The sequence below is a fragment of the Oncorhynchus kisutch genome, linkage group LG4 (genome assembly GCF_002021735.2).
Source record: "Oncorhynchus kisutch isolate 150728-3 linkage group LG4, Okis_V2, whole genome shotgun sequence".
NCBI classification, from domain to species: domain Eukaryota; kingdom Metazoa; phylum Chordata; class Actinopteri; order Salmoniformes; family Salmonidae; genus Oncorhynchus; species Oncorhynchus kisutch.
The window spans coordinates 69117936-69132784 of NC_034177.2; the positions used below are offsets into that span (position 1 = coordinate 69117936).

Genomic DNA, 14849 nt, shown 5'->3' on the forward strand with positions numbered 1-14849 from the left:
CAAAAGACAGAAGAAAGAGGGAGGCAGAGAGAGAGAGAGATGAGTCATAGGCTGAGAAATATAAATCAAAAGACAGAAGAAGGAGGGAGAGGGAGGCAGAGAGAGAGAGAGATGAGTCATAGGCTGAGAAATATAAATCAAAAGACAGAAGAAGGAGGGAGAGGGAGGCAGAGAGAGAGAGAGATGAGTCATAGGCTGAGAAATATAAATCAAAAGACAGAAGAAAGAGGGAGGCAGAGAGAGAGAGAGATGAGTCATAGGCTGAGAAATATAAATCAAAAGACAGAAGAAGGAGGGAGAGGGAGGCAGAGAGAGAGAGAGATGAGTCATAGGCTGAGAAATATAAATCAAAAGACAGAAGAAAGAGGGAGGCAGAGAGAGAGAGAGATGAGTCATAGGCTGAGAAATATAAATCAAAAGACAGAAGAAGGAGGGAGGCAGAGAGAGAGATGTTGGTAAACATCTGTAACATCAATAAAGAATTCCAACTTGCTGAGGTATTCAGGTTGCCACAAACAACAAACACAACAACAACAAACAGACTGTCAGGGAATGTGGTTCCTATTTCCCCCTCTCAGACAGACTGATGAATATTTGACAGGGGGAGTGGGAATTAACACAGATTTAAAAAATGGAGGAAGGAACCACACTGTGTTTTCTTCTGTCACTGCCACACGACTCTGTCACAGAGGTTGGGAGGGGACCTGGGTGACACCCAGACTGCCTCATCCCTTCTCTCTTTCCCCTCTCTGTTGACCAGGTACACAGACCGTATGGAGCTGTTTGATTCCTGGGTGTTGGTTCATGGGGCAGGTGAGCAGCAATGCAAACAGCCTGGTAGAGAAAGTAGTCTGTGCGTCCTCACCTTGCCGTGCCACTATAAGACTGGCCATGCAATCAGGGACACTGGTGCCAGCTGCCAGGAAGGTGATGCCCATGATAACATCCGGGATACCCAGAGTAAACCCGATCACTGTCACCTGAAGGGAATAGACACACATCAGTCTGTCTGTCTGTCTGTCTCTGTCTCTGTCTCTGTCTCTGTCTCTGTCTCTGTGTCTGTGTCCTCACCATCCAGACCATGACATAGGAAAAGCCAGCAATCCAGAGGGTGGAGTTGACGAAGGAGACCATGAACCATCTCTCCCAGCGAGGGGTGGCACAGTTAGGCACCGTGAAGAACAAGAGCAGGCACAGAGGCCAGGCCAACAGCCACTTGATCTTATTACAGCACCCAGCTAGAGAGAGAGAGAGAGAGAGAGAGAGAGAGAGAGAGAGAGAGAGAGAGAGAAAGATAGAGAAAGGAAGAAGAGATGTAGTTTCAATGTGTTCTTTGCTTAGATTACATTGTGTGATGCTTTTATTGAGGAAATGTAAAAATACCTGTAGGTGGGTGTGAATGTGGCTGACCAACATAATAAAGAGAGCTCAGAGAGACTGAAAATGGTTTGAAACCCTTTAATGTTATTAAAAAAATTATACCTGGGGCATGAAAGGGTACGAAAGGTCCCTCCCCTTCTTCCTCCTCCTCCTCTTCCTCATCATTCTCATTATTCTCATTGTCTTCGTTCTCATTTTCCGTCTCGTTGCCAGACTCCACCCCTCCCCTGTCGTCCTCTCCATGGTGACCACGGCGACCATTGACACCCCTTTCGGGCCCGCCCAGTCCATTCTCCAGGCCCCGCCTACCGCCGACTTTCACCGTGATCTCCGAGTCTCCGTTTGTGAACGGCCGGGTGCTAATCAGACGCTGTCTCTGCACAAATGCATGCACACGTCATAGCTAAGGCCCTGTGTTTTGGTTAATCATGTCACATGACCTGGATTTTAAACTTTATTTAAAGCTTTTTCATCAAACTATCCCCTTTTCTTTTAATGTCAGATAGCACCACCAGCACCACCCTCAGAAAATTGCTTTCATTTTTTGGTCTAATTCCCATTTCTGGAAAAGGCTTAAATAAAGGTTAAAATCCATGTCATATGACAGGTCTCTAGTCATAGCCTATACTGTACAAACACATGCCATTTTCTGAACATGTTTGTACAGCATAAGTATGCTGTAAGAATATCATTTCTTCATACCCACACAGCAAACAGAAATACCCACGTGTGCAGAAGGCCATGGGAAAGTGTGTGCGTGTGTGTGTTTGTGTCTGTGGGGTCCTACCTCAGTGATGAGCATGCATGAGGCCATGGCGAGGTGTGTGTGTGTGTGTGTGTGTGTGTGTGTGTGTGTGTGTGTGTGTGTGTGTGTGGTCCTACCTCAGTGATGAGCATGCATGAGGCCATGGTGAGGTGTGTTTGTGTCTGTGTGGTCCTACCTCAATGATGAGCGTGCATGAGGCCATGGTGAGGTGTGTGTGTGTGTGGTCCTACCTCAGGGATGAGCATGCATGAGGCCATGGTGAGGTGTGTGTGTCTGTTTGGTCCTACCTAAATGATGAGCATGCATGAGGCCATGGTGAGGTGTGTGTGTGTTTGTGTCTTTGTGGTCCTACCTCAGTGATGAGCATGCATGAGGCCATGGTGAGGTGTGTTTGTGTCTGTGTGATCCTACCTCAATGATGAGCATGCATGAGGCCATGGTGAGGTGTGTGTGTGTGTGTGTGTAGTCCTACCTCAGTGATGAGCATGCATGAGGCCATGGTGAGGTGTGTTTGTGTCCGTGTGGTCCTACCTCAATGATGAGCGTGCATGAGGCCATGGTGAGGTGTGTGTGTGTGTGTGTGGTCCTACCTCAGTGATGAGCATGCATGAGGCCATGGTGAGGTGTGTGTGTGTGTCTGTTTGGTCCTACCTAAATGATGAGCATGCATGAGGCCATGGTGAGGTGTGTGTGTGTGTGTTTGTGTCTTTGTGGTCCTACCTCAGTGATGAGCATGCATGAGGCCATGGTGAGGTGTGTTTGTGTCTGTGTGATCCTACCTCAATGATGAGCATGCATGAGGCCATGGTGAGGTGTGTGTGTGTGGTCCTACCTCAGTGATGAGCATGCATGAGGCCAAGGTGAGGTGTGTGTGTGTGTGTGTGGTCCTACCTCAGTGATGAGCATGCATGAGGCCATGGTGAGGTGTGTTTGTGTCTGTGTGGTCCTACCTCAATGATGAGCGTGCATGAGGCCATGGTGAGGTGTGTGTGTGTCTGTTTGGTCCTACCTCAATGATGAGCATGCATGAGGCCATGGTGAGGTGTGTGTGTTTGTGTCTGTGTGGTCCTACCTCAGTGATGAGCATGCATGAGGCCATGGTGAGGTGTGTGTGTGTGGTCCTACCTCAGTGATGAGCATGCATGAGGCCATGGTGAGGTGTGTGTGTGTGTGTGGTCCTACCTCAGTGATGAGCATGCATGAGGCCATGGTGAGGTGTGTGTGTGTGTGTGTGGTCCTACCTCAGTGATGAGCATGCATGAGGCCATGGTGAGGTGTGTTTGTGTGTGTTTGTGTCTGTGTGGTCCTACCTCAGTGATGAGCATGCATGAGGCCATGGTGAGGTGTGTTTGTGCGTGTGTGTGTCTGTGTGGTCCTGCCTCAGTGATGAGCATGCATGAGGCCATGGTGAGGTATGTGTGTGTGTGTGTGTTCCTACCTCAGTGATGAGCATGCATGAGGCCATGGTGAGGTGTGTGTTTGTGTGTGTGGTCCTACCTCAGTGATGAGCATGCATGAGGCCATGGTGAGGTGTGTGTGTGTGTGTGTGTGGTCCTACCTCAGTGATGAGCATACATGAGGCCATGGTGAGGTGTGTGTGTGTCTGTGTGGTCCTACCTCAGTGATGAGCATGCATGAGGCCATGGTGAGGTGTGTGTAAGTGGTCCTACCTCAGTGATGAGCATGCATGAGGCCATGGTGAGGTGTGTGTGTGTGTGTGTGTTCCTACCTCAGTGATGAGCATGCATGAGGCCATGGTGAGGTGTGCTTGTGTTTGTGTGTCTGTTTGGTCCTACCTCAGTGATGAGCATGCGTGAGGCCATGGTGAGGCGGGTGCGAGGGGAGAAGTGGCTCGTGATCATGATCCTCATGCCGGCATCAGAGAAGGACAGCTGGTGGGGGTAGGCTGACAGCAACTCATCTACCATCAACACTGACTGCTTTCTGTGTAAGTTAGCTACAAGAGAGCGTGAGAGAAAGAGAGAGAGAGACATGATGCAAACACACACACACACAGACACACGTATGACAGAACAGGCAGACCATACCTTTCTTCAGCAGGACAGCGGTGGCATCACAATTATCATCCAGGTCGGCGTTACTGGCTGTGCCGTTCCCCAGGCTGGCCGAGTTCTTCTTCCGCCTCTCCAGGAAGCGCACAATGTTCGAGTTAAACCTATACACAGAAACGAACAACGCGACAGTTAAACCTAGACAAAGAGTGACAGAACAAGGACGTGGATCCGACTTCATTGTTTTGAAGTGTGCACCGATGGTTTCAGACACAAGACTTACTTCATTATCAAAATGTAGCCGAAATACATCAGAACCAGTGTCAGAGACTCCCACCTGGAACAAACATCAAGAGGGATTCAATTGAAGCAGATTTTTAACAGCTATACAATACAACACATAACATATGTACTGTATACACAAGAAAGTGAAAGCCATATTTACCACGAAACCTTTTCATCATATATGAACTGTAAGGAGAAAAAGAAGAATGATACTGAACACTTGGAAGAATGCCTGGAAGTACGGTAAAAAAAACATTGTGGTTCACCATTCTCTGATGTAAACAGCACTGTATGGATCCACTGTAGTTGCACCCTCTGATCAACAGGATGCAACATACTAAAATCCAAATCCTACTCTGGGATTGCGACCCGGAGGCTCTGTATGGAGGGTGTGACACAATTACGGAGCCTCTGGAGGCCCAATTGAGCTCCGTACCGCATCGCCGTGCACCTCCCAAATTTTGGAACAATGCGGAAGGCTCCGTATAGTTCCGCATTGACATGATTGGTTGATGGTAGGTGGGGGCGGGATGTCCTGTGTAAACACAAACTCGCTTCCTTGACAACTTCCTTCACAACAGCTCTGCTCTACGAAGCGCAAGAAGTAGGAATGGTCTGACTTCTGCAGATGTCGGATTGACCATGCAGAGCCATGAAGGCTCACTTCACTGGTTTGCAATGGTCAGGCACCACTCACCACTATGAGAGCAGCGATGGACAGGGTGTAGTACACGGAGTCTCTCAGAAGAGACCAACGAGACAGATGCACCGCCTGAGAGTGGGAAAGAGAGAGAGAGAAAAAAGATAAAGAGAATGGGAGAGAGTGGAATAGACAACATTTTAACCCGGGGTATTCATCCCTTCCAGTGTATGTGTGTATACCTGAGCAAGTCAAGGTACAGAAACCTACCTGGCCAGCAAATATTCCACACACTCCAATAATGCAGAGGATATTGAAGACGGCGGAGCCCACAATCGTGCCCACCCCCACATCCCCTTTAGTGATAAACACACCTGCACAGGGACAGAAAGAAAGAGAACAGAAGTTATACAATGGTTGGTAATGGAGTATAAAAATGGAGTGTTACAAGCTTGTACATGTAAAGTATTGACATGGCCAACATAGTGTCCCTTGACTTTTTCTATATTTTGTTACGTTACAGCCTTATTCTAAAATGGATTAAATAAAACAATTTGCAATAAGCAATCTACACACAATGACCCACAATGACAAAGCGAAAACAGGTTTTTAGACATTTTGGAAAAATTTATTCAAAACAAAAAAACTGAAATACCTTATTTACATAAGTATTCAGAACCATTGCTATGGGACTTGAAATTGAGCTAAGGTGCACCCTGTTTCCATTGATCATCCTTTTTTTAATACTACTTTTCGCTGCAACTCCCGTACAGACTTGGGAGAGGCGAAGGTCGAGAGCCACGCAGTCTCCGAAACATGACCCTGCCAAGCCACACTGCTTCTTGAGACACTGCTCTCTTAACCCGGAAGCCAGGCACACCAATTTGTCAGAGGAAACACCATCCAACTGATGATGGTGTCAGCGTGCATGTGCCCAGCCCGCCACAGGGAAAAGGACATCCCGGCCGGCCAAACCCTCCCCTAACCCGGATGACGCTGGGCCAATTGTGCACCGCCTAATCGTCTCCCAGTCGCGGCCGGTTGCGACACAGCCCGGGCTCAAACCCAGATCTGTAGTGATGCCTCTAGCACTGCGATGCAGTGCCTTAGATCGCTGTGCCCCTCGGGAGGCCCTTCCATTGATCATCCTTGAGATGTTTCTACAACTTGGAGTCCATCTGTGGTAAATTCAATTAATTGGACATGATTTGGAAAGGCACACACCTGTCCATATAAGGTCCCACAGTTGACAGTGCATGTCAGAGCAAAACCAAGCCATGAGGATGAAGGAATTGTCCGTAGAGCTCCGACACAGGATTGTGTCGAGGCAGAGATTTGGGGAAGGGTACCAAAACATGTCTGCAACATTGAAGGTCCCAAAGAACACAGTGGCCTCCATCATTCTTAAATGAAAGAAGTTTGGAACCACCAACACCCTTCCTAGAGCTGTCCGCCCGGCCAAACTGAGCAATCGGGGGAGAAGGGCCTTGGTCAGGGAGGTGACCAAGAACCGATGGTCACTGACAGAGCTCTAGAGTTCCTCTGTTGAAATGGGAGAACAACCATCTATGCAGCACTGCACCAATTAGGCCTTTATGGTAGAGTGGCCAGACGGAAGCCACTCCTCAGTAAAAGGCACATGACAACCCACTTGGAGTTTACCAAAAGGCACCTAAAGACTCTCAGACCATGAGAAACAAGATTCTCTGGTCTGATGAAACAAAGATGAACTCTTTGGCCTGAATGACAAGCGTCACGTCTGGAGGAAACCTGGCACCATCCCTACGGTGAAGCATGGGGGTGGTAGATGTGGGGATGTTTTTCAGCGGCAGGGACTAGGAGACTAGTCAGGATCGAGGGAAATATGAACAGAGCAAAGTACAGAGAGATCCTTGATGAAAACCTTCTCCAGAGCGCTCAGGACCTCAGACTGGGGTGAAGTTTCACCTTCCAACAGGACAACAACCCTAAGCACACAGCCAAGACAATGCAGGAGTGGCTTCGGGACAAGTCTCTGAATGTCCTTGAATGGCCCAGCCAGAGCCCAGAATTGAACCCGATCGAACATCTCTGGAGAGACTTGAAAATAGCTGTGCAGCGACGCTCCCCATCCAACCTCACAGAGCTCGAGAGGATCTGCAGAGAAGAATGCGAGAAACTCCCCAAACACAGGTGTGCCAAGCTTGTAGCATCATACCCAAGAAGAATCAAGGCTGTAATTGCTGTCAAAGGTGCTTCAACAAAGGACTGCGTAAAGAGTCTGAATACTTATGTAAATGTGATATTTCAGGTTTTTGTAATAAAATAAATTAGCAGAAAAAAAGTCATTATGGGATATTGTGTTCGAGATGGATGAGATTTTTAAGAAATCAATTTTAGAATAAGGCTGTGATCTAATAAAATGTGGAAAAAGTTAAGGGTTCTGAATACTTTCCTGAAGGTACTGCATATCACTATCACTCTTTAAAACATACTGGGACTGCTGATAAAGTAAAACATAAAAAAAGTATGTGTGTGTCCAATGAAAGATGTGGATGTGTCCATCTACGTGTCTGTACGTCTCACCGATGACAGAGGTGAAGAGTTCAGGAGCTGAGCTGCCGGCCGCCATGAAGGTTGCACCTGCCACATCCTCACTAAGATGAAGACGCTGAGATAGCCAGAGCGACAGAGGCAGAGAGAGAGAGAGAGAGAGAGAGAGAGAGAGAGAGAGGCAGAGAGAGAGAGAGAGAGAGAGAGAGAGAGAGAGAGAGAGAGAGAGAGAGAGAAAGAAAGAGAGTGAGTATAGGGGGAGTAGAAAGCACATCTTGAATTGTGTGCTTAAAATTTATTCCAGTTGAATTGACCCCGACCCTGTTACAGAATAGTGTGTTACATTCTTACCTCGCATATCTTCTCCAGAGACGGAACAAAGTAGTCATCACACACTAGGGCCAGTGCATAGAACATGTACATTGCCTATAGAGGAATTAAACATTAACAAATCGTCAGAAGATGCATGCACATATAAGAACAAACAAATCTCAGCAGTGTTCTGGAACCTTTCAGATCCCCACACCTGCATTGCTTGCTGTTTGGGGTTTTAGGCTGGGTTTCTGTACAGCACTTTGAGATATCAGCTGATGTACGAAGGGCTATATAAATAAATTTGATTTGATTTGATTTGATAGTGTCCCAATGTGTCAGTTTTTTTCTGAGGAGGTATCCTAAGCTGAGACACTCTGTGCCAGTGGCCTCATATGCCAGTTAAGTCTCTATACAACATCTGGCACCCAAGCCTGCCAGAGAGACGCTGCCCTCTTTATGATGGCTAGGCAACTTTTTTGGTGTATCTTTTACTTCACTACATTACTAAAGACAATTATGTACTTTTTTACTCCATACATTTTCCCTTACACCCAAAAGTACTAGTTACATTTCGAATGCTTAGCAGGACAAAACATTTGTCCAATTCACACACTTATCAAGAGAACGTCCCTGGTCATCCATACTGTCACTGATCTGGCGGACTCACTAAACACGAATGCTTCGTTTAAAAATGATGTCCGAGTGTTGGAGTGTGCACCTGGCTATCCATATAATAATAAAACAAGAAAATAGTGACGTCTGTTTTGCTTAATATAAGGAATGTTAAATTATTTATACTTTTACTTTTGATACTTAAGTATATTTTCCTCAAGTAGTATTGTACTGGGTGACTCACTTTTACTTGAGTCAATTTTTATTAAGGTATCTTTACTTTTATGACAACTGGGTACGTTTTCCACCTCTGCAACTGTGTTAAAGACACAATCCTGCTTGTCAATGCATTGCATCACACGGTCAATGGCAGGTAGCCATTGTATGTAGAGTAGATAGTGTGTTGAGTATAGAACGGGGAGGTGGTGGGGTGGGGGTGGGGGGGTTACACTCACAAATAGGACATGTAAGGCCACCGCTCCCTCTGTGCGCTCCTTGTTGGTGAACAGGTCTGTGGGGAACTCATGTAGTGCTGGAGAGAAAAAACACACAATATTACTGTGAAAACACTGTCTCATTTAATGCAGCAGAAACTTGTGCAGTGGCACTATCATACACAGTCCATTTGAGTGACAGGACCTAAAAATAGCATTGCCACGAGTGTGTGTGTACACGCACACATGCCAGGGTGTGTTTGTGTGTATTTGTAAGGAGAGCCGTGTGTGTGAATGTATGTGCGTGTTGATGGCTGCACAATGTGCAGTGACATTCTCCCTCTGAACACCCAAGAGGTTGTGTGAGTCAGCGAGCTTCAGCCTGCCCTCAGTGCTCGAACAAAACCATTTCAGCTCATAAGAACTGACAAGGCCCGAAAGAGAGAGAGAGAGAGAGAGAGTGAGAGTGAGAGAGAGAGAGAGAGAGAGAGAGAGAGAGAGAGAGAGAGAGAGAGAGAGAGAGAGAGAGAGAGAGAGAGAAAAGAAGGGGTGAGGATGTGTGAATTGTGTAGGGTTGTAAGACACATCGTTGTGTTCGATTTTAATGGCCTCGTCCCTTAGAAAGTGTTTAATATCTATCTCCCTACCTCCATCCAATTTTACATTCCCATTTTAATCATTTAACAGATACTATTGTCCAGAGTGGCTTTCAAATAGTGTGTTCCAGTAAGCTGAATCAACTACATAGTACGATCATGGTTAGAAAACCTGGCTTCAAAACCCTCAATCCATATTCTCCCAGTAGGCACTACTGTACCATTCAGTTGGCAGGTCAGCAACACACTGGAATTCATTTCACACTGTGGCTCTGCAGCCAAAGCAACCAGTGCTAGGGCTAGTGCCCACTCTGTGCCCAGTGCTGCCCACTCTCATACAGGGCAATCACTCAGGGAGCCACTCACCCAACCAACCCTGCTGCCAACAGCGCAACTAGCAAGTATGGCTTCACTAAACAAAGCTCCACACACAGGCACACACACGGTGCGAATAATTACAAATACCTCAACCACACTCCAACCAACAACAAACAAATAAAGACATCAACAAACACCAAAACAACAGTTGGCTAGACACTTAGGTAAAGAAGATGGCTCCCTTACCCAATTTTGTGTTGGAGTTCACTTCAGCTTAGTTCAGTGATTCTTGGTAAAAAATTTAATAAAATTATTGGTCACATACACATTAAGCTGATGTAATTGCGAAATGCTTGTGTTTCGATCTCTAACAGTGCAGTAATATCTAACAATACACACAAATCTGAAATAAATGAATAGAATTAAGAATATATAAATATTTGGACGCGCAATGTTGGAGTGGCATAGACTAAAATACAGTAGAATAGAATACAGTATATACATATGAGATGAGTAATTCAAAATATGTAAACATTACTAAAGTGGCCAGTGATTTCAAGTCTATGTATATAGGGCAGCAGCCTCTAGGGTGCTAGTGATGGCTATTTAACTGTCTGATGGCCTTGAGATTGAAACACAGCTTCTGTCTCTCGATCCCAGCTTTGATGCATCTGTAGTGACCTCGCCTTCTGGGTGATAGCGGGGTGAACAGGCAGTGGCTCGGGGGGTTGTTGTCCTTGATGATCCTTTTGGCCTTCCTGTGACATTGGGTGCTGTAGGTGTCCTGGAGGGCAGGTAGTGTGCCCCTGTGATGCATTGGTCAAACTGCACCACCCTCTGGATAGCCCTACGGTTGCGGGCGGTGCAGTTGCCGTTCCAGGCGGTGATACAATTGTGCATCTATAGAAGTTTGTGAGGGTTTTAGGTGCCAATCCAAATTTCTTCAGCCTCCTGAGGTTGAAGAGGCGCTTCTTCACCACACTGTCTGTGTGGGTGGACTATTTCAGTTTGTCTGTGATGTGTACTCAGAGAAACTTGAAGCTTTCCACCTTCTCCACTGCGGTCCCGTCAATGTGGATAGGGGCGTGCTCCCTCTGCTGTTTCCTGAAGTCCACGATCAGCTCCTTTGTTTTGTTTACGTTGAGTGAGAGGTTATTTTCCTGTGACCACACTCCCAGGGCCCTCACCTCCTCCCTGTAGGCTGCCTCGTCATTATTGTTAATCATGCCTACTACTGTTGTGTCCTCTGCAAACTTGTTGATTGAGTTGGAGGTGTGTGCGTGGCCACGCAGTCATGGGTGAACAGGGAGTACAGTGTTGAGGATCAGTGAAGTGGAGGTTTTGTTTCCTACCTCCACCACCCAGGGGGGGCCTGTAAGGAAGTTCAGGGCCCAGTTGCACAGGGCGGGGTTCAGACCTAGAGCCCCGAGCTTAACGATGAGCTTGGAGGGTACTTTGGTGTTGAATGCTGAGCTGTAGTCAATCAACAGCATTCTTACATAGGTATTCCTCTTGTCCAGATGGGATAGGGCAGTGTACAGTGCAATGGCGATTGCATCATCTGTGAATCAATTAGGGTGGTAAGCAAATTGAAATGGGTCTAGGGTGTCAGGTAAGGTAGAGCTGCTATGATCCTTGACTAGTCTCTCAAAGCACTTCATGATGACAGAAGTGAGTGCTACAGGGCGATAGGCATTTAGTTCAATTACCTTTGCTTTCTTGGGGACAGGAACAATGGCAGACATCTTGAAGCATTTGGGTACAGCAGACTGGGATACGGAGAGATTGAATATGTCCATAACACACCAGCCAGCTGGTCTGCGCATGCTCTGGGGAAGCGGCTAGGGATACAGTCTGGACCTTCGAGGGTTAACACTGTCATGACGTTGGCCTGGGGGTAGGTTTATGACAGTCATAAATACCTCTTCCCCCTTTTTCCTCTCTCTACCCTACTGATGTGAAATTTGAAAACCCCTTGGTTAACATAGAGATTCTGGGAACATCAGAAGGTGGGGGGGGGGAAATGAACTATATTCTGGTAATCCGACCAATTGAACATATGCGGTGGTACTTAATGAATATGATGTCAGTTCGGTTGTCCTCTGAGAAATTCTTCTCAAAGATAAGATGTCATAAACTCTACAGTGGAAAGTCTGCACATTATAGTTATCGGATTCACATGGAATTGTTGTTCAATTTAAATGTTTGAATATAAAATTATTGGTGAAGAGATGAAATGTAATTTTAGCTTCCAAATGAGAGATTTGGGTTTTCATAAGGTTAGGGCTCTGCTCAATCAGTGGCCCGCCCCTGTGAAGAGACATGGGCTGTAGACTGTGAAACACGCCCTTCTCCCTCCACTATATAAGCCCTTGACGACAATATAATCTCCCGTTCCAAGTACGTGAGGTCTGCAGCCTCTGCGTTAAAAGGACTAACATGTCAACTACAGAACTAAGCCAACCTCAGCGTGCGCTTTGGTTGCGAATGGTATAAACTTTGAACTCTTATTCACTACAGAAGTGATACCTCCTAGCCGTTGAGTTAGCAACAGTAGCTGCAAATGTGGTCTAGGAAAGAACAGACAGAGTAGCCCGTCTATCACACAACGACGTTACTACAGAGTATCCAATTGACCACCAGAGACATTCTTTAAAGGACAAAGGACTCGGTTTGGCAACAAGGCCTTCCATCTACCACCAACCTACCGAAGCGCAGCTCAGAGTAAATATTTATTGCATTTTCCTTTTCCAAATGGCCGGTAATTTAGAATGCATAAGATACTGTACTTACAATAGCACAGCTTCTCCCTTTGTCTCTTTAGTCTTTCCACTCTTTCACTCAAACCCAGCCCCTTTTCTTTTGTGTAACCAGCTGTCATATCTGTTCCGCCCGCCAGGGACGTTTCCCTTTATGACGTTATTGGTAATCAAGGTATGATTCATTCTTTGTATATGTAATTCTGTATGATTAGTTAGGTATTTAGTAAATAAATAATTGAACCCAATTTTGCATTGCTGATTCAACTTGTTAGCCAGGGTTCGTGAAGATAACCAAGAATTGACATCTTTCAGATGAGACTGAATTAAGGTGGATTAATAATTAAGGATTAATATTGACTGCTATTGATGTAAAATATTACTAGGTCTTTAAGAGTTTATTCGGAAGATAACAGCTCTATAAATATTATTTCGTGGTACCCCGACTCTCTAGTTAATTACATTTACATAATTAGCTCAATCAGGTAATATTAATTACGGAGAAAGGATTTTATAGAATAGCATGTCATATCACTTAATCCGGCATACCCAAAGACACGACAACACACTTAAATGTCTTAATCACGTCAGCCATGGAGGAGAGCCCACAGTCCTTGGTAGCTGGCCGCGTCGGTGGCACTGTTTTATCCTCAAGGTGGGGCGAAAAAGGTGTTTAGCTTATCTGGAAGCAAGATGTCGGTTTCTGTGACTTGCCTGGTTTTCCTGTCTGTAGACCCTGCCACATACATCTCATGTCTGAGCCGTTGAATTGCGACTCCACTTTGTCTCTGTATTGACGTTTTGCCTTTTTGATTGCCTTACGGAGGGAATAACTACACTGTTTGTATTTGGCATTATCCCCAGTCACCTTGCCATGGTTAAATGTGGTGGTAGTGGCCAGGGTTAGGGTCAATTCTGTCCATGAATCAACTGAAAATCCCTCATTGAAAAGAGATAGCCCAGACAGATTGTACCATGTTTTGGGGCATCTTTGACCGTGTCCTTAATTCTCCCTAGTCTTACCACTCCATACAGAGGATCTTTGCACTTCATTTTGAAGCCGTATTTGTGTATTTTACACACAAGGTTTGAGTCCTAAATTAAAAATCACATAGAACCAATGCAGGATTTCCATAAAACTTACGCATCCGTTTCCCAGTTAGGATTAAGCCCTAAGCGGTGTGAGGGTGCAGGGCTGGAGAAGAGAGCGCGTGTGGAGGGCTGGAGAGGAGAGGGGGCTAGTCTGACAGGTCATGCCCACAGAGACTCATCTCTGCTCAGCCTGGCACCGGGAAAGAACACCCCTGCAGGAAGGACAAAGCTCCACATCCACATACATTACAGTAACCGCTGACCGAGACCCCACCCCATGTAGAAAAAGTTATTGTTACCATGGCGATGAGGCATCACACACACACCCCACGAGTAATCTCATCATAGATTCTGTAAATATTCTGATGCCACAGTAATAGCTTTCAGTGCCCTGGCCCTTATTTAGACATCCTCGAGTTTAAATCCCTACGCTAAAGTCTACTCAATGTCCTGTCTGACGGCTCAAAACAATATGCTTTCGGCTGCATTAACCATTGCTGGAAATACATAACCGATTCTATTGTACCTACTGCAACAGTCTGGCTAAGTGCGTAGTGCCATACTGGAAAAAGCTTGATCCTCTGGTATGGCTAGGGAGAATGACATGGTATTAGGACAACACAAAGTGCTGTAAGGGGTGATAGAGGAGCTACGGCTGTTGTATTTGCTCTTAAAAACCGTCAGAGAGGTAAGATACGATTTGGTTTTACTCGAAAGCACGTTACACATAGTAGCTAGCACGAGATAAACGCACACGCTCCACAGACTCTCTCATACAACATGATGGTTACTATAACCAAAGGTCAAAAAGCAATCGATTCCAATGTTAAAAGTCATCTGGAAAGCTTTTTCATTTGGACACATAATTCCAATCCAATACATTAAGGCTTCAGAGGTGGTTGTAGTTATTGTACAGTTTAAGACTGTTGAACACCTCTTTGGTTTATTGCATTGTCAAGCTAGAAGTCAATCCTTTCAGCTCCTCAATCAATTTCTTCTGAAGGTTTCAGGCATGGTTAAATATATACTGAACAAAAATATAAAACGGAACATTTCAAAGATTTTACTGAGTTACAGTTCATATGAGGAAATCAGTCAATTGAAATAA

The 14849-nt window shown here is 45.7% G+C and overlaps 1 protein-coding gene across 1 annotated transcript in view; it reads right to left on the minus strand.

Moving 5' to 3' along the window:
• slc24a3 (solute carrier family 24 member 3) overlaps nucleotides 1–14849 on the minus strand; it is a 93182-nt gene that overhangs the window by 4650 nt on the left and 73683 nt on the right. The window contains exons 3-14 of the mRNA XM_031823529.1: nucleotides 8998–9074; nucleotides 7967–8041; nucleotides 7649–7733; nucleotides 5354–5457; nucleotides 5141–5215; nucleotides 4604–4629; nucleotides 4442–4495; nucleotides 4195–4322; nucleotides 3943–4103; nucleotides 1483–1756; nucleotides 1072–1238; nucleotides 866–980 (exon numbers count right to left, since the gene is read on the minus strand). Coding sequence (XP_031679389.1) covers nucleotides 866–980; nucleotides 1072–1238; nucleotides 1483–1756; nucleotides 3943–4103; nucleotides 4195–4322; nucleotides 4442–4495; nucleotides 4604–4629; nucleotides 5141–5215; nucleotides 5354–5457; nucleotides 7649–7733; nucleotides 7967–8041; nucleotides 8998–9074 — 1341 coding nt within the window. The remainder of the gene's footprint in view (nucleotides 1–865; nucleotides 981–1071; nucleotides 1239–1482; nucleotides 1757–3942; nucleotides 4104–4194; nucleotides 4323–4441; nucleotides 4496–4603; nucleotides 4630–5140; nucleotides 5216–5353; nucleotides 5458–7648; nucleotides 7734–7966; nucleotides 8042–8997; nucleotides 9075–14849) is intronic.